We start from the raw sequence: 24,915 nt of genomic DNA, 5'->3' as shown, positions 1-24,915 counted from the left end.
CAGCTTTACGTAATATACTTTTTGCCTGCATCTGAAGCAAAAATATTATTTTGACCAAAGTTGCAAGGAAAGGGGAAAGATGGGTCCCCTGTTAGAGGTCGCTTTCTTATCTACACTTTCGTAAATTGGTGTCGCTAGTATTTACTTTAGTTTTTCAGAAAATTCTTCACTCATCTGCTGGTTGCAAAGGAACCTCAAAGAGGCACTATCAAGTCAGCATCTTGTTTTAGTTCTTTGGATGAAATACTATTAAAACGAAAAGTGTTATGGTTTTCGGTGATCTAATTTTGCAGCACTGCTCGTGGTGCACTTTTAAGTCTTGATTAGATTTTGCCCTACGTATTAATAAATCTCTCTTCCTAATACAGCAGATTTCGATCTCAACCGTTTTAATGGAAAACAGGATTCATAGTTTTTCAAGAATATTTTTAGAAAATAGTTAAATTTTCTCGCCTACTGGATGTCGTAGGTAAATTTCTTTTCATAGTTGTCTCCGAGTAGTGTGACTGTGTCAGCATTTTCGTGATTCTGTGAAACTGTAACTTTTCTGTACTTAGCTAAACCTGATCGATGAGATTACATCATTGTTGGCATTTGACCATGACCAGGTAAACCATTTATTGTGTGGCTGACATATGATTAATAAAAACGATATGGTTCAAAAATAAATTTTCAACTGTTATTTCGCTTTATTCTTCTGTTATTATTCTTAATGTTACTGTGTGAAGAAAACTAAATTTGAAAAGCAGTTACTTTAAATGCCCTCGTCCCGTATTATCCAAGATGAAATCAGTATTGAACTCACCATATGCAACGATTTTTTTTGTGACTGTCTGTAACTGCTTCATGTAACGTAAAACATTTGCTGTTGGCGCTGCTCCACACAGTCAGAACCACTGTCTAGTATGTTTCCAAATCGATTATTGAAGTACAGTACTAAGAGGGCAGTTCAGTGCAGTACCTGTCTAGATCTGTGGCCTGGAACTTCTTTCCACTGTTTGTGTATGTAGCCAACCCCATTTTCCTTATATTATAAATGTATTAATAGAATACTATCCGTTTTGATGCATCTCTTCAATTTCTGTGACTTACGAACCATGCTCTGTAATGCTTAATACATTTCTACAGTCCTACAGTTCGGAGTAGTTCCTATCAAAACTGAGATTCAGTTATGTCCAGTGTGTGGGCTCGATGCCCTGAGATCCGCAGATAGTACGCTTATGGTCAGGTAATTTTCCACGCGGAATACACGAAGATGCCCATGTTGAAAAATGTAATCGGAAACTATGTTTCATTAATGACGAGGTTGTGGAGCAGGTGCATATGGGCGGCACGGAGAACCGTTGCTTTAGGGATTACGGATGCATAAATTATTACGTAGATAAACAAGAAGATGGATTTACTTCTCGCTCGAAAGGTCCATAGCGACAATATCTCGTAGGATGTACAACGTATCATAACAAACGAAAATACATACACCAATTCCCAAAGGAACTGATATTCTAATGTTCCTTATGTAAGTGGAACAGTCCTCAAGAACTGGAATAACCAAAAATCTGAAACTTGTTTTTCTTTAAAAGCTAATACAAAAATAACCACAAAAATATAAATGAATGTACACTAAAAGCAATGTTACAAAACTTACTTATAAATGCCTGTCAAACATGTGTCACTGCAGTTCAACTGTAATCTCACCGAATGTCAAATGTCACCATACCAGTGCAGAATGTGTTGCGATGTAGCTAAGAGACTGCCTTTCTTGGTTATCATTCATCTGACTTAATTGCTGGAGCTTGTAACAATTTTCTTTTGTGTGCTTATCTCTCCTACTTGGTATAGTATCATGGCAGTCATTCAGTGACGTCATGACAAATTTCCCGTCATGAAAATTTCCAATAACTGATTCTGAGGAACTCAACTATGTTTCCTGTCTGTTAACGATTACAGCAAATATTTTTTTTTTCGTAACCCATATATTTTCCTTGTAAACCTACGATGAAACTATATATGTATATATTTTTTGCGAAAAAATGAGGGAAACCATGACATATGCTGATTCTTCTCATGTTGCAACCTGTTGCTCAACGTTTATGGGTAAAACTAAATTATGCTGGATATATTGGCTACAGTGCTGTATAAATATCTGGTGTGCTTTTGTGGCGTTTCATTGCAAACACTAACTTTCCAGGATTCTCTAATGCAGGTAATAATGTGCATATCATCGTTTTTTTTTTAAACATGGGCTTTAGTTTGATGGTAAATAGAAAAAGGGAACGAACTTAACCAGATGTCGAAAGACCTACAGATTTTATTCTCTGCGGCTTCTAAGGGTTCAGATTCAGCATGTTTTAGAGACCTCACGAAGAAAGCGTCTCTTTCGCGTCATCTATAGAAGGTTTGTGATTAAGAAATTCAGTACTGGTGTAACAAGTTGTACGGAAACTGACACAATTTTGTTAGTAAAGTAGGGTAGAACTTTGACGAAACTGTAAATTAAAATGGCGTAGTTGAAGTTAATATTTTATTTTTAACCAATTTCTGGAACTTTATAACTTTACCTCATTCGTGAAATATTTCAGAGGATTCAGAAACAGAATTAATCAGAAGGGCCTTGCACTAGGAAGATGTCACAGTCTTTTTTAATGAGTGTAAGTAAATATTTCTCCATGCCGATCTTCAGTACATGTGTCGAATCAGTGCCGAATGGATCTATCCCTTCGCTGTATCTGTAAGAGATTGTATCAAACAGCTCAAAGTCGATGCACTGCTGTTGTCACTGTACCTAACAGTAACTTAGGATGGTTTTAGACCTTATCAACTACATAAAAGATACAAAAACACAAGTCTAAATCTTCATGGTATTAGAGAAGTTTAGGACAGCAGTATTCGGGCGTTTGTTCAAATAAGAGAGACAACTGAGATTGACGTCGCCTGCAGTATGCATTTGGAGATTTTTAAATGTTTTGTTACCTGTTTTAATTAAAATACTTACAAAATAGATAACAGATTACTAGAAATCAGTTTATTTATACAAGAGGATAACAGTTAAACTATGAACGACAAAATTAGAATGCAAGTTCCAGCTCTGAGACTGTGAATGTTTGTACTACGGAGCTAACGCCTGAAGTCGCTGGAGATCTCGTTGCAACCACCGTTTCTCTCATTGCAGGTCACGTCGTACGTAACGCTGGAAAGGAAATGTCAGGAATTAATGACATTATAATAATTTACAGAAAGGGAATCAAATATAACGCTAAGTCCATCTGCCGAGTCAGTACGGCGTGAGTTTATTCCTTTCTGTCACCCTGGCACACCACCATACACTACTCTTATCATTGTATCAAAAAACGACGTGACGCAGTTTTTGCCTTCGGATTATCAATGGAAGACATAAAAAGGAAATAGTTTGTTATTATGGGATTAGAGGAGATCTGGGTGGGCGGTGTACGGAGGCTGGTTCAAACAGGATAAATGTGCGAGATATTAGATTTCCATGTTAAGATCTTTAAATATTTTTTATTACAAGCACTTACAACATAGATAACTGTATACTAGGTGACAGTCCATCCCTACATGAGTATCATAATTAAAAAGAAAAGAAAAACAAAATCATAAACCAAGTTCCATCTCTGAGAATGTGACTGTTTGTACGGCGGAGTTAGTGTACGATGGTCTGCGAGATCCCGTTGCAAGCACCTTTTCGGTCATCGCAGTCCAGAACGCTGGAAAAGAAACATTCATAAAAAATTATGGGAAGGGAACACACTGCAGTACAAAAGTCTTCTTCTAATACATAGTACTTCCTTTTTTATAAGAAATTACTAAAAGCAATTAGTCAGTAGTTATACGATGGTCAGTATGTGTCCCTTGATCGGTCCATGTAAATATCAATTTCAACTCGTCATTTATAAGACGAACTGATACCAGTACCATAAACGGTTCATAGTTGTCATTCTCCTGATAAGCAACAGTTTGCTTTGTTGTCGTTTACATGTTAGTTTCTGTATCTAATTATTAGAGCTCGTTGGCATGGTTACGTGTTACACGGTGGCGAGGAGTAATGGAGGAGACGCCCATTGTATCAATTACCGTGTTTCCTATCTGGAGACACCAGTGTTATAATACCTTGACGCAGAACTCCCGTCTCTGAGCACAGAAAATCAGTGTGAATGCGTAATACTATAGACTGCATCGTCCGCATAGTTATCCGGAAGTTGTCCACAGTTCTCTACGTCGTAAGGGATTATTTACTTATTTCTGGCTATGAAGCTTATGTCATTTACTGTAAAGGTATTTGAAGCACAGAACTATCAGTCCAGCACAATATTACAATATTTCATTGCAGGACGACTATATAGTCACAATAATTCGTTCCTTTACATAATTTACGAATATCACAATCTGTATAGTGTTTTTACTCCTGTAACTTAAAATAGAAAATCTAGTGCTTCAGATAACTGCCTTGTATTTTTACTGTGTGTATGCTGTAGGAAATTGAAAGGCATATGCGACGTTGTCAACACTTATGTGTGTGTCTCTGTAGCCAAAATCGACCAAATGTGGTACGACGTCGAGTGGTGACGTAACTACTCGTAGGCAATACTTCACTTCAGATACCAAGTAACTGATGTAAAAATGCATTTCGCTTTAGACGTAGCAGTACGTGCCCTTGTACATTTTATAGGAAGAAATCAGTTGCAGACATTCACACTACATTATTTGATGTTGCACTTTAGGAACAGGTGGTCAGCTTTCTGAATGTGTTGGAGATTGATGGATCGCTGTGGGGATAGGCGATTCTGAGGCTGCCTTACAAGAGACGTTCATAATCCACCTTCTGCCAGTACGTGCACCGTGGCGAGTACGTGCGGTGTGGCGCGAGCTATGGACGCAAGGTACTTAACTGCTTACACTCTATAGAGTACTGCAGGGTTACGCCTTACAAGCGTGTACGATCATATGGTGATTCATTTGCTACAGTCACCAGCTTTCTTATATCCTATAGAAATTTTCAAGTGATTTCTTCATCAAAATGTGCATAATTTTGCAACGCAAACAAATTTGAGTAATATTTTATTTGTGCTGGTTTTAACAGTGGAAATAGTCGCACCTGGGACTATAATAACCAATGTGCGATTACTGTTACGTCCCGCCGACGAAGATTTCAAGGAAATTTTGGAGTGGTATCTTCTCGCTATCGTCTGCTACCAACAAGCGTGAATGATGTAGCTTACCGTTTGTTTGTGCATATCACACTTGCAAAACTACTAGGTGCAGAATCGCTTGCTGTGCGCAGCTCTTTCCGATTCCAACATGATGGAATTCGTGCATATTTCCATTGTCGATGTGGAACACAGCCAACTATCGACTTTGAGGATAATTGGGTACGCCGAGCAGAGCTTGTTGGATTGCCACCGCGTTGACCTGATTTAACGCCTTTAATTCCGCGTCATTGGGGTTAGGATAACAATGGTGTGTCCATCGTTCGATGTCAGACCAAAACATAGATGCTAATTGCGCGAATCAATTTCATAGCATGGGATAGAATCACAACATGTCCGGATCAGAGCAGACGGTATGAACATTTACACTTGTTATCTGCAAGCTGCAATTGCTCTGTGATATTTACAAGTGCGAAATGTACGACTGCTTATATTCTTGCAAATGTCTGAACACAATTAACCGTTGCCTCTACTTGCCGACGACTTTACTATACTGTTTTGGCTAAATCTGTCTTCAAAAGCACAAGAAGGTCAGAACTAATAAAAAAAGTAAAAAATAAAGAGGAAGAAAACTGTTGTTACATACAATGCCAGTAACATAGAAGAAGATGTATAGTGAAATTAAGATAAGTGTTCTAAAATTAGGAAGCAGTACAATAATGATGAAGGTATTCGCAGCACCTTAGATAGGTTTCAGCATTACAGTGATTAGAAAAATGAGAAGGAATGTGTAATGTAAATAAAAATGTAACACGTAACCATGCCAAAGAGCTCTAATAAGTAGATTCAGAAACCAACATGTAAACGACAACATAGCAAACTGTTGGATTATCAGAAGAATAACAACTATGAACTGCTTTTGGTACTATGGCGGCATGTCTGTTGCTGCTCCGACAAAAGATGTAACAAAATGAAACGCCTAAAACAGTTGTGGGTTTGATGATATTTATGTTAACATAATTAAAAGTTATTATTATTGATTTTCATTAATTAGTATGAACGAGGAAACAGAAGAATATCGTTTTGAATAAGGCACAGAATGAGTTAAGGAAGATTGAAGCTACCAACAGAGCAGTATTGAACTGAACCAGTAAATTGAGAAGGAAAAGTTAATGGTTTACGTCTTACTAATCAACTGTATGAGCTACAATAATGAAATACAAAATTTGTATAGTCTGATGTGTTCGGCAAAGAAGGCAAGTAATAAAATCGTTTGCGGAAGTCCTAGACCCTTGTGTGGAAGCAAAACACTTATGTAGGTAATACAAGTGTTGCTCTTCATCTAGTAGAATGCGTCATTCGTTAGTTTTGGTGTTGTGATAGCTTCATCTGATCACATACGCGAAGGGAATGTTCATAGCAGTGGTTGCCAGCGTTAAAGTAAATATATACACACTACTCACTAATTACATAAACTGAAATCAAAGGTATATCTAGTTTCCTAATAAATATTTAATCCAGAATATTCAGTTCGTAAATGCAAATACGGCAGCACGGTGGAAAATCAATAGAAGAATATAAATTCCTTAATTCTGGAGACTCAATGCTAACAGAGATCGAAAATTACGAATTCTGATATGTTATGTTTGACAGACATGTTATGGAGGTGTGTCTAATTAAGGTTGGAAATAAGAACATAATGAGGAAAACGCCAAGGCTACTAAATAAGTTCTAATGAACATATGACTATAAATATGTTGTTTTTAGTTCTCTTGTGAAGAATATGCTCTCATTTCCTGGCAAAGTGCGGTACTATTCTTCATGATATGATGAAAAACATGGAATATCATACCCTTCATTAGCACGAGGGGAATGGTTTACCAAGCGACTTACTTCTACATCTAGAACCACATTGAAGCGCGTGGCAGAGGGTCCGTACAACTGTACAATATGTTAGGGTCTCTTTCCGTTACCTTCTCCTATGGACCGCGGAAAGAATAAATGCTTAAATACGACTTTGAGAGTTAGTCTAATTAGTCTAATATAGTCTTCAAGATCCCTATGGTTTCCATGCGGAGGGGCTATAGTATACTTCTAAATTTTTCACACCGGTTCTGTAAACTCTATAGGGGGCTTTCGCAGGGTAATGGGCGGCTATCTTCAAACGTCTGACAGATCAGATTTTTCAGAATATCGGTGACGCTTCCCAGATGGGAAACACAGGCGTTTTGTAAGAGGTCTCTTTTGTAGACAGATTGTATTTCCCCAGAATCCAAGCAACGAATCAAAGTCTGCCACCTGATCTACCTACAACTAAGCCTACGTGATCATTCTATTTCCTCTACCCACACACACTGTTACCCCAGGGGATCTGAATGAGTTAATTGACTCCAATTTTGACTCATTAATATTTTAGTTATAGGATACTATTCTACGTAACTGAAGTCTCACTTTCACATTTATGTTGCCTTTATTCGCACCACTTTTAAATCTTACCTCGATCTACCTCGATATTTGTGCAGATTTTTTCAGATATTACTTCGTTATGAACAGGTGTCTGAGGTTACTATTAATGACGTCTGCCGCGTCGTTAACATTCGACATGAAAAGCAACAGTCTCAGCACCCTGCCCTGGATCACGTCTGATGTTACACTTCTACATGTTCCGATGACACTTCATTCAAGATAATGCGCCGTGTCCTCACTAGCAAGGCAGTATTATTATTATTATTAATTGCGTTATCAGTCTTCTGACTGGTTTCATGCAGCCTGCCACGAATTCTTCTCCTGTGCCAACCTTTTCACCTCAGAGTGGCAATTGCAACCTACGTCCTCAATTATTTCCTACATGTATTTCAATCTTTGTCTTCCTCTGCAGTTTTTACCCTCCATACCTCCCACTAGTACAATGGAAGTTACGATGTGATGTCTCAGCAGATGTCCCTTCTTCGAGTCAGTGTTTTCCGGAAATTCCTTCCCTTGTCGATTCTGTGGAGAACCTCCTCATTCCTTACCTTATCAGTGCACCTAATTTTCAACAATCGTCTGTAGTACTACATTTCAAATGCTTCGATTCTCTTCTGTCACGGTTTTCCTACAGTCCTTGTTTCAGTACTATACAATGCTGTGCTCAAAACGTATGTTCTCACAAATTTCTTCCTGAAATTAAGGGCTATCTTTGATGCTAGTAGACTTTCTTGCCTAGGAATGCCCTTTTTTGCCAGTGCTGGTCTGCTTTTTTGTCCTCCTTGCTCCCTCCATTATGGTTTAATTTGCTATGTAACAGAATTGCTTAACTTCGTCTGCTTCGTGATCACCGATTCTGATGTAAGTTTCTCTCTTTTCTCAATTCTGCTGTTTTTCATTACTTTCTTCTTTCATCTATTTACTCTCAGTCCATATTCTGCACTCTTTGGGTTGTTCATTTCATTCAACAGATTCTGTAATTCTTCTTCGTTTTCACTGAGGATAGCAATGTTATCATAGAAAATCTTATCGCTGATATCCTTTCACCCTTAAATTTAATCCCACTCTTGAACCTTTCTTCTATTTCTGTCACTGCTTCTTCGATGTATAGACCAACAATAGCGTCGAAAGCCTACCTTCCAGTCTTACACCATTTTTAATCGGAGCACTTCGTCTGTGGTCTACCAGTCTTGTTATGCCGTCTTGATTCTTGCACACTTTGTATATTTCCCTGTAGCTTACCACTATTTTACATTGTTGAACGCTTTTTTCAGAAATTTCTACCACGTAAATTACCACCCATAAAAACTCGACAGCCCACAGCAAAGTTTCACTGCTGACGGACTTTCTTCTTATTTTATGATTGGTGTATTCAACAGACAACCACCATATTGGGATTCCTACCAGGTATTATCTTCACCTAACTCACTCATATGCAAATTTTTGCAAGGATCCTTATAGATTCCATGGGACTGAGGATTACTGGTGGTATGTTCTATGGGCCCCATGGTTCTTTCATGCAGCATCACAAATGAGGTGTATGCTCACTCGCTACAGGACACAATTTCTTACCTGACGAAAAAAGTATCTTTGGCCACACGGTCATATGGCTCCTACACAGTCGTTCCTAAGCTGAATTCGGCATTTCGGGGCAGATGCTTCTCGAGGCCCTTTTACGTGGTCGATGGATAGAATGAGGCTGTCCAATTGGCTGGTCCATTCTATCGTCCACCCGATCACGGGCCCACACGCGTTAGGTCTGAGTCTATGGAGTCGTTCTGAGGCATGTAGGTTGTGAAAAAATCATTCGTTTCCATTAGGATGTAGGCTGGTGCGTCTGCACGATTTCGTGTACGTAGATAGCTCGAAATCACTGAGTTTGTTATTTCCTTTCTGGGGGGGGGGGGGGGGGGCACAGTCATATGGAACTTTTTGAGAGAAATTTCCGCCATTTGATTGTTGATTCGCTGACATTGTGTACAATACAGTATGGCATATTTAATTGCTAATATATTACTGTGACCTGCATTCATAACTTCTTTCCATCAACTGACACTGACGGATGTCAATGTCAGTGTGTCAGTGCCAGTTGATGAACAGAAGTGATGAATGTATTGTAGGTCGCAGAAATGGTTTTTCACTTGCATGGTGTGTCTTTGATATGTACTTGTATCTGTAATACAACTGGTCTATAAGACAGAAATATGTTTTTTTGATGATCTGACAGACAGGTCAGAAATTTTTAACATTTGAACATCCACTTGAGAACGGCTACAAATCCGAAATCATGATTGTGTAAGATAAATGAACAACTAAGAGTCGAATGGCGAAGTTTCTTAAAAATGACAGCATATGACGTACATTAATTTACAACAGGGTGCTTCATACTGTGCATACAGTTGCTTTAATTGGCGATGCCTGCCTTTCTTGGCATCATTTGATCTATTTGTTCTCTATGTTAGAGACAATCAATATAAGTTTCTCCATAGACTATTATTCACCAGTTACTGTGCATGTCTGAAGTTAATAAAAGGAGACAAAGCTAAAATTTTAAAATATGAGACCATAATTTTGTGAATACGAAGATGGAATCAATAGGTTTTAAGTAAATTTTTCTAAATCGATTAGAAGGTGCACGAACAATCGTTTACACAGGGTAAGGAAGCAATAATTTCAAAGAACTCGGACTACGGTAAATTTTGTTTCTAAATAATGAAGCTTTGACTAAGTGCTGGTACGAAGCACTAAAATGGTGAGCGGTACATGTTAAATCACTGCTCTGACAAAAAAGAAATCATTCGGAGAGCCATATGTTTAGAATGGAACGAAATATAGGATTTACAGCACAATCTTGAATATAGTAGTGCTACAGTGATGTTGCAAACCCATGAGATATGGTGGTGAAGACGACAGCCGTGGAAAAGATATAGGCAGCTGTAACTAGTTGGATCATGTGTTTAAATGATGATGAGGCTGTTTGCCAAACGATAATAAATAATGTTAGACCTTAACCAAAATACCACCAACGAATGTTTGGGCCAAGCGTTCCGACTGTTCTTCCTATGAGAATGTAATCCAGTACAACGAAACTCTACTAGTATCTCCCACTCATAGCATGGTGTGGGAGTTGTTTTAGAGCAGGGAATGTGTACATCAGATGAAATTTGGCCCATGGTACACACGCCATCATCTCTCGCTGCGGAACACAAAAGGAACTTGATGTCTGACCATGTGCATCGCTTTGTTCGATTACGGCAATTTATAGACGACCTGTGACTGCAACATGACAATGCACCATCCTGTCGCTCTCGAATGCTTTGAGAAAGCACATGATGGGCGCGAGAATGCTACTACGAGCTTCTAGTTTACATGATCGTGATCCTATTGGGTACATATTAGACCCTATGAAGCAAGGTGTATACACCTTGGACCCAACTCCGACCAATTCTCGCGGTTGAGGGGTCATAGATACACCGCACAAAGAATTAGTCAACCACGGGAGATATCACGCTAGCATCGTAGTACACCACTTCTAGTGTTGATAGTGGCCTCGTTTAGTTGAGGATGGGAACGCACAAATGTCTTCAGGTGTGTCATATCCAGCTAAAGCCACTCATTGCTGGAATATTAACTGACATGTGTCACCCGCTGTTCGAAACAGTACTAGGTGTTTTCCATGGGATTCAGGTCGGGTGACGTAGTTGGGCAGCTGAAGTGCTATAGGACGCGTAATAGTTCGTCAGACACGAACGTTGTGTGCAACCCTGTTCACACGGCTGTCGTCATTTTTGAAGACGGGAATGTTCACACCATACTCGTCATTCAGATGCAGAAGACGTAAACTAGGGGCTCGCAGTAGCAGGAGCAGAAGACGTAAACTAGGGGCTCGTAGTATTCGGTAACGACAGGATGATGTCTTGTCATTTTGCAGTCACTGGTCGTCTAAACACTGCCGTAATCGAACAAAGCGGTGCTCATGTTCAGACATCAGGTTCCATTTTCATCGCCGAGAATGCGACATAAACATCCCGGTTTATGTGAGCTTTACCAATAATGGATGAGTTGAATTCCTGGACTGTTTATTTATAGCGTGTAGAATGAGACCCGCTTTACCGCTCACAACTGAAGGTGGTTTGTTTACGACACGATCAGTTTCGCGCTTATGTCCATCGTCAGGTAATTACTCATTCATTTTCATGTTTCTACATTCAGTGTTGGCGTTCACTGTTTAAATAAAAGCCGCGCGGCGTAGCCGTGCGGTCTGATGTCTCTTGCCGGCCGCTGTTCTAGGCACCTCAGTCCGGAATCGTGCTGCTGCTACGGTCGCAGGTTCGAATCCTGCCGCTGGCATGCATGTGTGTGATGTCCTTAGGTTAGTTAGGTTTAAGTAGTACTAAGTCTAGGGGACTGATGACCTCAGATATTAAGTACCATAATGCTTAGAGCCATAGATTTTAAGTTCAAAAATGGTTCAAATGGTTCTGAGCACTATGGGACTTAACATCAAACGTCATCAGTCCCCTAGAACTTAGAACTACTTGAACCTAACTAACCTAAGGAAATCACACACATCCATGCCCGAGGCAGGATTCGAACCTGCGACCGTAGCGGTCGCACGGTTCAAGACTGAAGATGTTAAGTCCCACAGTGCTTAGAGGCATTTGAACCATTTGTGGCGTCTTGCCACAAATTTCCAATTTTTAAATAAAAGGGAAATTATGTGACATTTGCTTACTAGATCCAACTGAAATAATTGGAAGTGGCGAAGTGACATGTGCTGAAATATTTGTATACTTATATAGCTAGTGTGTCCAAATCGTAATTGCACATTGGTCACGTTTTTTACACTGTATGAGAATCTAAATGTGTTTGTAAAAGAAAAGAAAAGACCTCCGACCGAACCGGCTATGAAGGCCGAACGATACCAACCGGCCGCCGTGTCATCTTCAGCCCACAGGCGTCACTGGATGCGGTAATGGAGGGGCATGTGGTCAGCACACCGCTCTCTCGGCCTTTTTGTCAGTTTACGAGATCGGAGCAACTACTTCTCACTCTAGTAGTTCCTCAGTTTGCCTCACAAGGGCTGAGCGACACGCTTGCCAACAACACTCGGCACACTGGATGGTCACCCACCCAAGTGCTAGCCCAGCCCGACAGCGCTTAACTTCGGTGATATGACGGGAACCGGTGTTACCACTGCGGCAAGGCCGTCCGTTGTGTTTGTAAAAAAGATGACAAATGTGCAATTACGAACTGGATGCTCTAGCTAAATACAAGTATACTAATATTATCAACACATGTCACTTCGCCACTTCCAATTTTTTCACTTGTGTCTATTTAGTCAATATCATGTAAGTTGTCTTTTATTTAATCAGTGAACTTCAACAATGAAGGTAGAAACGTGAAGGTGAGGGTATAATGACCTGAAGGTGGGCACAAGCTCGAAAACGGTAAATAAATAAATCACCTTCAATTGAGACTGGTCCCAATTTATGGTACTGAAAGCACTCCCAAAATGTTATAGAGTTACTAAAATAGTCTCAATATATAGTGAGCTTTAGGGCTCACTGAGATGCTGGTGGACTTTGGACCTAGCACTATTTGAAAAGATGCAAGTTTACGACTTGTCGCACCATTCTAAACGAGCCCAGTCCATTACTTTCCAAAGTAATCGTAGGTGCTTTGCGGCCTACCTAAGATGTGAATTTTATTTGCCACTGTGGACAATGGCCTTTTGCGACGTACTCGACATAAAATGTCCACTGCTTGCAGTTACCTTCGCAATGTTCACTCGGAATCTGTTTTGAGATGAAGCTGACAGTAGCAATTCTGATCAATGTTCAGTTAACAGTGAACACCTCAAGATCCTGATGAAGATCTCTGCAGAAGAGTCGCAACGTCGATCTTGTAGAAGAAATACGTCGCGTCTTAACTGTCTACAGGATTCAACTTCTTCCTGGTTTGAGACCGAATGTCATTGGCAAGGCGTGACACTTGCCACGGGTTCCTGTACACTAGGATTTTTCTACGATGATTTTACATGGCTGTGAGTTGTACATTATTCTTTGTAGATACGTCAGACAGCCCTAATTGGTATACCAAACTCTCCAACAAATGGGGAACATCTCGGGGTGATCACGGGAACTTCCAAACAGGGTAGCTCCTTCCTGCCATTCTGTTACACCTTGATTGTGACTTATGTTCCTATACTGACTCCATACAACTAATTTTCACATACATAACATCTCACTGCCATGTTAGGTCAAATGACCACCTGGTACAAGTTTTACATCATGTAATGTGTGTCTGCTCTTTGAATGGATGGATGGGTGGATAGGGTGGTTTTGGCGAACGACATCAAGGTCTTTGGCTGCCAGACGAAAACAGTAATATTTTATACGGTGACGTGATATCACGATGGCATTACAACGCTTTCGATGTCTCGTTGAGTCTATGTCACGATATGACTGCGTCAAGTTTCACTGAGTCATTTGTTCCTGAATGTGTAATATGTTACATGAACACCTATAACATGGGTGTCGAATATTGTAATTTACTTGGATGTTTGGTACAGCAATTGCGCACACAGTATTTGTAATTATCAAAAAAGTATCTGTAACGGTAAGCTCCGTAAGCAAAAATCCCATTGGCCTTGGTACTCACCTACCGCTAACACGTAGGCGAAAGCCACTTCACTACTTCCAGCCCTCGTCGTAAGACGCCAAAAAACTGACGAGGGAGGAAAGCGCCCAACTGTGCTGCTGGGGCGTAACTGAGAACTCTTCTAGCCAGCTTGAAACTATTCCCACCATTCAGCACACAGATCAAGGCATGTCACGAAAAAGAGAAAAAAAAGGTGAAGAATTCAAGAGGGCTGTTATCAGACGACAAGAAAAACATGAAGAAACAGTGATAGGGAAGCAATTGACAGAAGAACAACAATAACCACAAAAGAGGATAGGAAAGAAGTGGGAAGCAAACGAACAACAGAGAAGACCACTTCTGTGGAAGCAGATCTTCATTCAGATTTCATTCCAATTACTATTTGAATGCTAAGAAAGACTAAAAGTAATTCACTAAAGCAAAACACAGCACCAAGATTACAAATAAAAAAGTCGACAATCACGTAGAAAGCTCAAAAAGGCATTGCAGTAGGAACTAATGAAACTATATTGTGCTGATGATTTTTCTCTACCACATTCTGGTGTACGTGTTACGCACATTATTAGTTTCTGCAAACCAGTGGAAACATTGCCATCTATCAGAATAGTATACCCCTGAAAAATGTTTATTGACAAGAATATTACAAATGTTTGGAGAATAATTTTTAAGATAGTAAGTTTTTAAGTATGCTCGGAAACTCTACAGTAAGTAAATTTGTGGCACTTGTTTTATTTTAATTTCTGCTTTTTTTAAAATTAATACGTTTAAGGAGTTCTTGATATAAAACACATACATTAAATTAAACATGTAGATTTAAATGGATGTAAATGAATTCAGGGTGAGTCACTATCTGTTGCCACCTAGAATAACTCCGAAAGTATGATGGAGCTGCATGGGCCAACCTGGGCCGTAATATGACGTTGGCTTTTTGTTGCTAGGTGGGGTCGCTTCGAAGATATGAAGGTCAACTTGTTTTTTTAAATGGTATGCTACAGTTTAATACGTATTTTCTGATAGCGGCTAGCGAGACAAATCCAATGATGTGTAACAGTAAGGTCTTTGAAGGTCAAAGAAGGTCGCAAAGGTGGCATGAACGTCCATTTGCAGAAGGTGTACCAAGTGATGACCACTGGTATCAATGCAGTGCTGCAATACTCTTATCATGGATTGAGTGATATTCCTTATCACATCCGTACTTATCGAAGCACATGCTCTGACAATTCTCTCTCGCATATCTTCAGGCGTAATTGGAACCTCTTTATAAATAATATCTTTTACGAATCCCCACAAGAAAAAAGCCAGAGGCGTCAAGTCTGGCGAATGACCTGGCCACGACACATTTCCTCCGCGTCCAATTAATCGATTTGGGAATTGTCTCTGCAACTCATTTCCAGCCATCAGTGTAAAATGTGCCGGGCACCCATCGTGCTGATACCACATTCTGTTCCTTGTCACTCGAAGTATTTCTTCCAATAACTGACCTAATGTTTCTTGCAGGAATGTGGTATACTTCGCCTACCATTAAGATTTCCTTCCATGAAATAGGGGCCTATAATTATGTCCTCCAGAATCCGACACCATACATTCACCAGCCACGGTTTTTGGTGTGCAACTTTCCGCAGCCAAAATGGATTTTTAGTTGCCCAATAAAGCATGTTATGCAAATAACATTTCCATGGTTCGTGAATGTAGTCTCGTCAGTAAATAAAATCAAGATAATAAATCTGTCATCCCTCTAAATCTCAAGTTCAGCCCATCGGCAGAATTCAGTGCGACACATACAATCCGTACCAGTTAATTCTTGGTGGAGACTGATATGGTAAGGATGATATTTGTGGAGATGCAGAACACGAACAACACTACTCTGGCTCATGCCAGATTCCCTTGCGATTTGACGCGAACTAATACAAGGATCTCGAACCACAGTGGCAAGAGTACCAGTTTCCGTTTCCTCGTTAGTAGCTTTCCGACGCGTTAAAGATCCAGTTGCTCTCAATTTATTATACATATATTTAAAGGTACAACGTGTAGGGCGAGTACGTTGAGGATATCTTTCAGCGTATAAGTCTCTAGCTCTCACTGAATTTCGTTGGCATTCTCCATAACTGAGAAGCATATCGACTTGTTCTTCGAAGGAATACTTCATTCACATTCGCTTAATTTGACGATACTAGTCTTACCGTTGCTATTGGTGCTGTATTGCGAAACCGTCGAATGGCGTTTACATGTCAGTGGCACGTTAGATGGATACGCCGTATTCTTCGAATATTTACTATTTGCACGATATGCGAGGGAGAACTGTCAGAACATGTGCTTAGATGAGTGCAGAGTGATAAGGAATACCACTCAAACCTTGATAAGAAGATTGCAGCACTGCATTGATACCAACGGTCATCACTTCGAACATCTTCTGTAAATGAACGTTCATGCCATCTTTTTGACCTTCGTTGACCTCAAAGACCTTACTGTTACACGTCATTGGACTCGTCTCGATAGCCGCTATCAGAAAATAAGTACCAAACTATAGCATCCCATTTTTAAAAAAACAAAGTTGACCTTCCTATCTCTGATGCGACCCCACCTAGCAACAAAAAAACCAACGTCATATTATGGACTCCGTTGTCCCATGAAGCATTTGTCCCACACACTTTTCAGCTGCTATCATACTTTCGGAGTTATTCTAGGTGGCCATAGTTAGTGACTCACCCTGTATATAAGCACCTGACGATATTGGTGCTATCAGCATTAAAATATGTTTACCATCTAAATTTAGAGAGCAAAAGAATTGTTTTTTTCTTTACTACTGGTAAAGCAATCGAACCCATCAAAGAGTTCTCAAAAATGTTTACATCTTAATTAAACCTACAAGGAAGTGTGTGTGTGTGTGTGTGTGTGTGTGTGTGTGTGTGTGTGTGTGTGTGTGTGTGCGTGTGTGTGTGTGTGCGAGAGCCATTTTAAATAGACTAGTGTTTGTAAATTTACTTATCTGTGAGAAATGCAAAGCTGCGAAGAGCGAATACTATCTTGTCTCCATGCGCTATAATTCAGTAATCATAAATGTGAGACACAACTTCACGTAGGAGGCTAGCAACCATTCTAGTAAATATGCGTAGCTGAACTGCCTGGGTCGCGTTAGAAGTCATACAGCAGGTGAAGAATGACTTTGTGGATCACCAAGTACCCATGAAGCGTTTCGGAATTGTTTCCATCTGGCAACGTTCTTGTCCTTGTGCTACCTTTGCACTTGGATTTATGAAAATGGAAATAATTTCGAAACCTGCCATGTAAACTTTGTGATCAATAAAATTATTCTTCACCTGCTGTATGTCTTTTAATGCGATTCAGCCAGCTTAACTACAGACCTTCGCATATTCAATGATCATCATCATCGTCCACAACAACAGCAACAATAGTCGCAACTGGTCTGTCAGATCTAGGTTTTTTAATGTTTTCGTTAAATCGATGAAGGCGAAAGTAGGTGGGGCTGTTTTAAAAAGGACATGGCTGATTTTCCTCTCGTCATATCAGAGGTGGATCTCCAGTCGTTGACTGGATGTTAAGCCCTATTCTTCTATTTGCAAGATGTTCATGATTAACAACAACACCACAACCACCACCATCACCATCAATCACCACCACCACCACCACCACGACCAACAACAACAACAACAAGAAGATCACCAACAATGAAAAAGATGAAGGTTACCTCTTTGAGCTTTACAACCACCCACTATCGTGAGAGCCCGCGAATTCAGAGATCATCCTGTGGCGTGAGTGCAAAAAACAGGACAGTAAATCTTAAGTAATTTCAAGCCGTATTATTTTCCTCTCGTAAACAGCAACAACAAAACAAAACAAACGAAGACTTTCTATTCAGTCTGCACCATAAGAAGTACGGAATGAACTGTTTTATTCGAGAGAACAACGTTCATTTGGTCGCAATAAAAAAATCTTTCCCTGACGCTCCTCAGGCGTGATTGCGTAGTTGAAGTGGTGAGGTGGAGTGGGCACGGCAAAGTGGGGGACGTGGAGGGGATGATTGATATGAATATCACAGACGGTCTCTCACGCCAACAGTGCAGCATCTCATTGCCGACGAACCGACAGTCGCTAGGTAGAAACGCACACCACAGCACGCAACGAAAGCAGTATGTCAGTACCGGAAGATGTACTTAACACAGGCTGTTTCACAGTTCCTATTACTTGCTTCTACGGTTTACAGAGAGGAATTACTTAATAAAATTTTGATTAGGAATTGAGTTCCGGAAAGGTACCTCATAGATACAACGTAAATTTGCAGATTAGAACGTTTTAAAATCTCCCGCTTCAGTGTACGCATACAAACTGAGATGAGAGTGCCGTCGTCATTCATTGTGATTGTGATATTACATAACATTTCGTCAGGCTAGAGGGGGATTGACTGTGGTACTCCGCGGACGTGCCGCGCTCTCGACATAGAACGCCCTTCGTATTGTAGAAGAGAACCTAAAGACGAGTACTCGAAATATTGCAGGACACACAGGCCCGCTGTGTGTGCACCATAGGGATGGGTAAGGGGGTGGGGGACTTGAGACTTGAGACTTATTTTACATCCGAACGTTATATTTCCGGCCCTAGGTTCCTTGTAAAAACTTTATCTATTAAGTCCGCTCTACAAACATTTGTAGCCTGTAATAGGGATAGTGAAACATCCTTTACGTGCACCTATTTACAGACAATCAATGTCTTCCAGTGACTTCCTCTATGAAAGTAATTCTTTCTTTGGCTACTAATACGGCGTTTAATCTTCAGGGAAACCTTCACTTTAACTCCTGATACGATGAAATTGGAACTTGTTCCGTTCTCACTTTGACATGATTGCTCTTTTTTTTTGTGTGGATTGTGGAAAGGCCTGTCCAGCAAAGAGTGCAATACTATTGAAAACATGATGCCCTGAGCGAAGTGCGGCAGTGGTACGACGAACTACTGTTAAATAATCGAGCGCTGGAAACAATAACCATTATAAAATATCTAGGACTAAGTGTACGGAATGACTCATACTCTTAGCATTGTGACGACTACATGAAACTAGTTTGCCAGAAACGAGATTCCAGACAGACTCGTTGGAAGGATCCCAGGGAAATGTGATTCGCCAGGAAAGAGGAAGCCAAGAAGAGCTATCATTTCATCCATTTCTGGGCATTGTTCGATAGTCTGGAAACCTCACAAAATAGGATTAATGACGGAGATAGAGAAAGGTCAAAGAAAAGCGACACATTTCGTCACGGGTCAGCACGAGAGCGTCACAAATATTGTTATGCAGCCGTCGTGACAGGCGACAGAAGACAAGCCCACTGCATCGTGGAGGGGCGTACTATTTCTGAGTCCGTACTTTGTAAGAATGAAGTGCGTATTGATTGCTGTAATATACACTGACGGAAAAAAATCCAACACCAAAAAATGATTAAGTAGAGTTATGAAATTCCTGCAGATTGGAAAACTGCAATTCTGTGCCCCATACTTAAGAAGAATGATCCACTAGTTTGTGATAACTACAGAGGAATTGCCTTACTGGATGTCACCTACGAAATCTTACCGAGCTGCCAATTAAACAGGCTGATACCAAAAACAGAAGAACTGATTGGGGACTACCAATGCGGTTTCCGCAGGAACAGATCCATATTAGATCACTTATTCACTCTAAGACAAGTAACTGAGAAGGCGTGGGAATTCAATGTAGATGTCCACATATTATTCCTAGATTTTAAAAAAGCCTATGATAGCATACACCGACAGACACTGCTAAATATAATGAAGGAATTTAAAATACCATCAAAATTAAACAGATTAGTTAAAATGTGTATAGGTGAAACTTGGTGTCGCATAAAGACACCGGTAGGAGAAACTGAAGATTTTGATGTGTACACTGGACTGAGACAAGGGTATGCCATTTCACCTATTTTATTTAACCTTGTCCTAGAGAAGATCGATAGAGAATTTTCTAAAACCAGTCCATAAGGGATCCAGCTACAGCATGTGAACATTACAAGACTTGCCTGTGCAGATGCTGTAGCAGTAATAAGTAGTTTCAAAAGAGAATTAATCAGAATGGTGCAAAATTACTACAAAATTGCTGAGAAAAAAGGATTACATGTTAATGAAGAAAAGACAGAATACCTGCCCATAAGTGAGAAAACCAGAAAAGATGCACGTCTGACTGTAGATGTATTCAATTTCAAGACTGTTGACCACTTCAAGTACCTAGGAAGTATTTTAGTAATAACAACAGGACTGATATAGAAATAGATGATGGTTTATCAACAACAAACAAGACACTTTTCAGTTTCTTCAAAATTCTAAGAAAAATATCACTTAGCAGTAACTTCAAAATCCGCTTACATTAATCGACCATTATGCCTGTGATGTTATATGGATGTGAAAAATTAATATTTAGAAAGAAAGATGATAAAATTCTGTTAATATTCGAAAGTACTAAGGAAAATTTTCGGACCTGTATACGACGAAAATAACATGGAATGGAGAATAAGAAGAAATGAAGAATTAAGAGGGCTGTACAAACACCGTAACATCGTCGAAGTGCTCAAGAGGAGAAGGTTGAATTGGGCAGGCCATATAGCAACAATGACAGAGAATAGACTACCTAGAATGGCATTCAGCAGAACAATAGTTGGAACGAGAGGAAGAAGGAGTCCCAGAATCAGATGGCGGGACAACATTAGGGAGGACACAACTAGGATGAACAGCAACGGCAAGTGGACAAACAGCGCATTGGACAGGCAGAAGTGGAAGAGGCTCATAGAGCAGGCGTATGGCCGATAAGGCCCTTGCCACACGTAAAGTAAAAGTAATGAAATATCTGGCTATATCTGTCTAGTAATATATAAAGTGATTTACGTGACAAGTTCACGTAAGCACGATAAAAGACAATGCAAATGTGACATGCTCATTCAGTAATAACAGCTGTAACCGAGAGAATTTTTAATAAAAGCATGCAAACGTGAATGCATTGTGTCGTACAGGTGCCGGATGTCAGTTTGTCGGGTGAAGTCCCATGCCTTTCGCGCTTGGTCTGTCAGTACAGGGACGTTTAATGCTTGTCGTGGATGACGCTGGAGTTAATGTCCGACGATGACCAATACGTGTTCGATTGTAGACAGATCTGATGATCGAGCAGACCAAGACAACTTGGCAACACACTGTTGGGCATGCTGGATTACGACAGCAACATGTGGGCGTGCATTATCCTTCTGGAAAACACCCCTGCAATGCTGTCCATGAATGACAGCACAACTGGTCGGATCACCAGACTGATGTACAGATTTGCAGGCAGGATGGGTGGGATAAACACGAGAGTGCTCCTGCTCTCATACGAAATCGCTCCCCAGACCATAGCTCCAGGCGTAACTCCATTGTCTCTAGAACATAGACAGGTAGGTAGGAGGCGTTCAACTGGCCATCTTCTAACCAACACACGGCCCTCACTGCCACAGACGAAGAAGTAGCTTACATCAGGAAACTAAACAGGTCTCCTCCTTGCCCTCCAGTGGCTCTTACTTGACACCACTGACGTCGCGCCGGCCAGAGTGGCCGTGCGGTTCTACGCGGTACAGTCTGGATCCGAGCGACCGCTACGGTCGCAGGTTCGAATCCTGCCTCGGGCATGGATGTGTGTGATGTCCTTAGGTTAGTTAGGTTTAAGTAGTTCTAAGTTCTAGGCGACTGATGACCTCATAAGTTAAGTCCCTTAGTGCTCAGAGCCACCACTGACGTCGCGAACGTCAGTTGTCTGGGGGTCAGTGGAATGTACGCTTCAAGACGTCTGTCACGGAGCTGTCCTTGAAGAAACCGATTCGTAACAGTTCGTTGTGTCACTGTGGTCCCAATTGCAGCTCAGATTGCTGCTGCAGACGGAATTCGATGAGCCACAGCCATATGCCGAACACAACGGTCTTTCCTTTTGGAGTGGCCGTCCGGAGCCCGGTCTTCTTGCGACCGTACATTCCTGTAATCACCGTTGCCAGCAACCATGTACAGTAGCAACATTCCTGGCAACTCTTTCTGCAATATCGTGGAAGGAACAGCCAGCTACTCGTAGCTCTATTGAACGACCTGGTTCAAAGTTAGTGAGCTGCATATGATGGAATCTTCGTTGTCTCGAAGGCACTCTTGACTGACATCAATTCACCACGTCCAACCTCAAAGGTAAATTATGTTCACTACTGATTTGTGCCCTCATGGTGGCGCTACTAGTGCTACTCTTATCAATTGGTTCAAATGGCTCTGAGCACTATGGGACTCAACTGCTGTGGTCATCAGTCCCCTAGAACTTAGAACTACTTAAACCTAACTAACCTAAGGACATCATACACACCCATGCCCGAGGCAGGATTCGAACCTGCGACCGTAGCAGCAGCGCGGCTCCGGACAGGAGCGCCTAGAACCGCACGGCCATCACGGCCGGCTTCTCTTATCCGCTGGTGCGAAATTGGAAAAGACGTCATCTTTCAGATGTAAAAACACGCCTACCAACTTTCGTTTATCTCGTGCGACTTCTTCTTGGTACTGAGAATTTTTTCCCGTCAGTGTGCATCTTTCGAAATGAGAAGGCGGTAGATCAGAGAACCTAGAGCTTTCTTTCACCATCACAAATGGAATAGGAAAGGGTGAATTTGTAGAAGTACCCGAAATACACTTCACACTTTATAAAGTGATTGTGGAGTAAAGATGCAGATAGAGTTGTAGACACTGGAGTGAACTGAATATTAGTCACAGAATAAGTTCGGAAATTGTAGTTGCATTGCTTGACAAATGGTGATGTAAGAGGGTATTTCGGAAAGTAAAGATACACCGTACGCCAGAGGAACAGAGGAGTTTTGGCGAGCAGGTTGGCAACACTGGTGTTAACTTTGAACCGTTAGCTTTCTCCTCGCGGTCGTTCGGCAGTTAAACGTTGCTTCTGGTTGGAGTAGGTCGTGTTCAAAATGGCTGCGCCCATTCAGAATCCCGCGAAATGCGAAGTGCGCTCCGTCATACGTTTTCTTCATGCAAAAGGTCAGCGACCAGCGGATATTCACAAAGAAATTGTTTCTGTTTATGGGAACATTATGAATCGACAAAATGTAACGAAATGGTGTCGTCATTTCTCTGAAGGTAGGGCCGATGTTCATGACGAACAAATAACAGGTCGGCCATCTGTGATGCCCTTCTTTGGAGAACGGAGGAAGCAATTCGTGCGAATAGACGTCTCACATTGAAAGAATTGCATCAGATCATACCGGAGGTGTCAATGACAACTCTTTATGATGTTGTGACTGTCCAGTTAGGGTACAGGAAATTGTGTGCGCGCTGGGTTCCAAAACTGTTAACGGAAGAACACAAAAAGAAAAGGATGAGCTCCTTGATCACATTGTGACAGGTGACGAGACGTGGGTTTATCACCATACACCTGAATCCAAGCAACAATCGATGCAATGGCGCCATTCCAATTCACCAAAAGCCAAGAAATGCAAATCGTCGATTTCAGCGAAGAAAATCATGGCTTCTGTTATTTCGGACAGACAAGGCATTCTTCTGTTGGAATTTATGCCTCCTGGAACGACAGTTAATGCTGCCAGACTTTGAAACGTCTTCGAAGGGCAATTCAAAACAAACGTAGGGGAATGCTGACAAGTGGAGCCCGCTTGCTTCATGACAACGCTCAGCCTCACACGGCGCTCGTAACCAAAGCACTACTCAAACAATTCAAATGGGACGTAATGGACCATCCGCCATACAGCCCGGACCTTGCGCCCACCGACTTCCATGCCTTCCGTTACCTGAAGTCACATCTTGGTGGAAAATCGTTCCACGACGATGAAGAGATCAAAGATGAAGTTGAAATGTGGTCCCGACAACAGGCGGCAACCCTCTTGACTGTGGGATACAAAAGCTTGTGCACCGACTTAACAAATGTTTGGATAACGGGGGTGATTATGTCGAAAAATAACAAATAAACCAGTTAATATGATTTAACTGACGTTTTCTAAATAAATGTTCTATTTAAGGACTGCCAGCCATTGGATCTTTACTTTTCGAAATGCCCTCGTACTATTGGAATCATACAAAACTCTTCCAATCTTGTTTGGGAGAACTATGTGTAATTTGTCGGTATTCTCTGAGAAGCTTATAAGTAAGAGTGTAAAAGTAGATGATTAGCAAGTATGACCTACACTGCAGGTTTCTTGAACACGATAGACCTCAGCAGGGCGGTGACCTCCGCTTCGCTGTAGCGGTGTCCGTGCTCGACATTGACGTGGCTGTGACTGTGCTTCCTGGAACGGTGCTCACGCGATTCTGAGGAGTCTGAAGACTCTGGAGAGTCCGAAGAGTCGGAGGAGCTGCTGCCGGCGTTCGCACAGCAGGCCACCAACAGGACGAGGCCGAAGACGAGAAGGGGCAGCGCAAGTCTCGATCGTGCCATGTTTGCGCGTCTGAGGCGATCGCGAGGTTCACTGGGTGACACCGGCTGGACAACGTGCCGTTATATAAGGACCGAGGCAGGCGATAACCGATGTCTGAGCGTTGACTCTGGCGCCGTCAGCGTTATCTGCGGAGAAGGACAAGAGCAGCGGGACGTCTTTTTGCA

The 24,915-nt window shown here is 41.2% G+C and overlaps 1 protein-coding gene across 2 annotated transcripts; it reads right to left on the bottom strand.

Moving 5' to 3' along the window:
- Window positions 1–3,000: 3,000 nt before the first annotated feature.
- On the bottom strand, window positions 3,001–24,801 carry LOC124605421. 2 transcript variants are annotated; one of them, XM_047137076.1, is made up of 2 exons: window positions 24,500–24,801; window positions 3,001–3,187 (listed from the first exon to the last, which is right to left on the bottom strand). In XM_047137076.1, exons 1-2 carry the CDS (start codon window positions 24,748–24,750, stop codon window positions 3,115–3,117), a joined length of 324 nt encoding a protein of 107 aa, XP_046993032.1. In that variant the 5' UTR covers window positions 24,751–24,801; the 3' UTR covers window positions 3,001–3,114. The 2 variants fall into 2 exon arrangements, with proteins under 2 accessions (XP_046993032.1, XP_046993033.1); XM_047137077.1 differs by lacking the exon at window positions 3,001–3,187 and adding an exon at window positions 3,497–3,722.
- Window positions 24,802–24,915: the final 114 nt, after the last annotated feature.

This window comes from Schistocerca americana, chromosome 3 (assembly GCF_021461395.2).
Source record: "Schistocerca americana isolate TAMUIC-IGC-003095 chromosome 3, iqSchAmer2.1, whole genome shotgun sequence".
Classification (NCBI taxonomy): Eukaryota; Metazoa; Arthropoda; class Insecta; order Orthoptera; family Acrididae; genus Schistocerca; species Schistocerca americana.
This window is presented reverse-complemented; position numbering and strand designations above follow the sequence as displayed.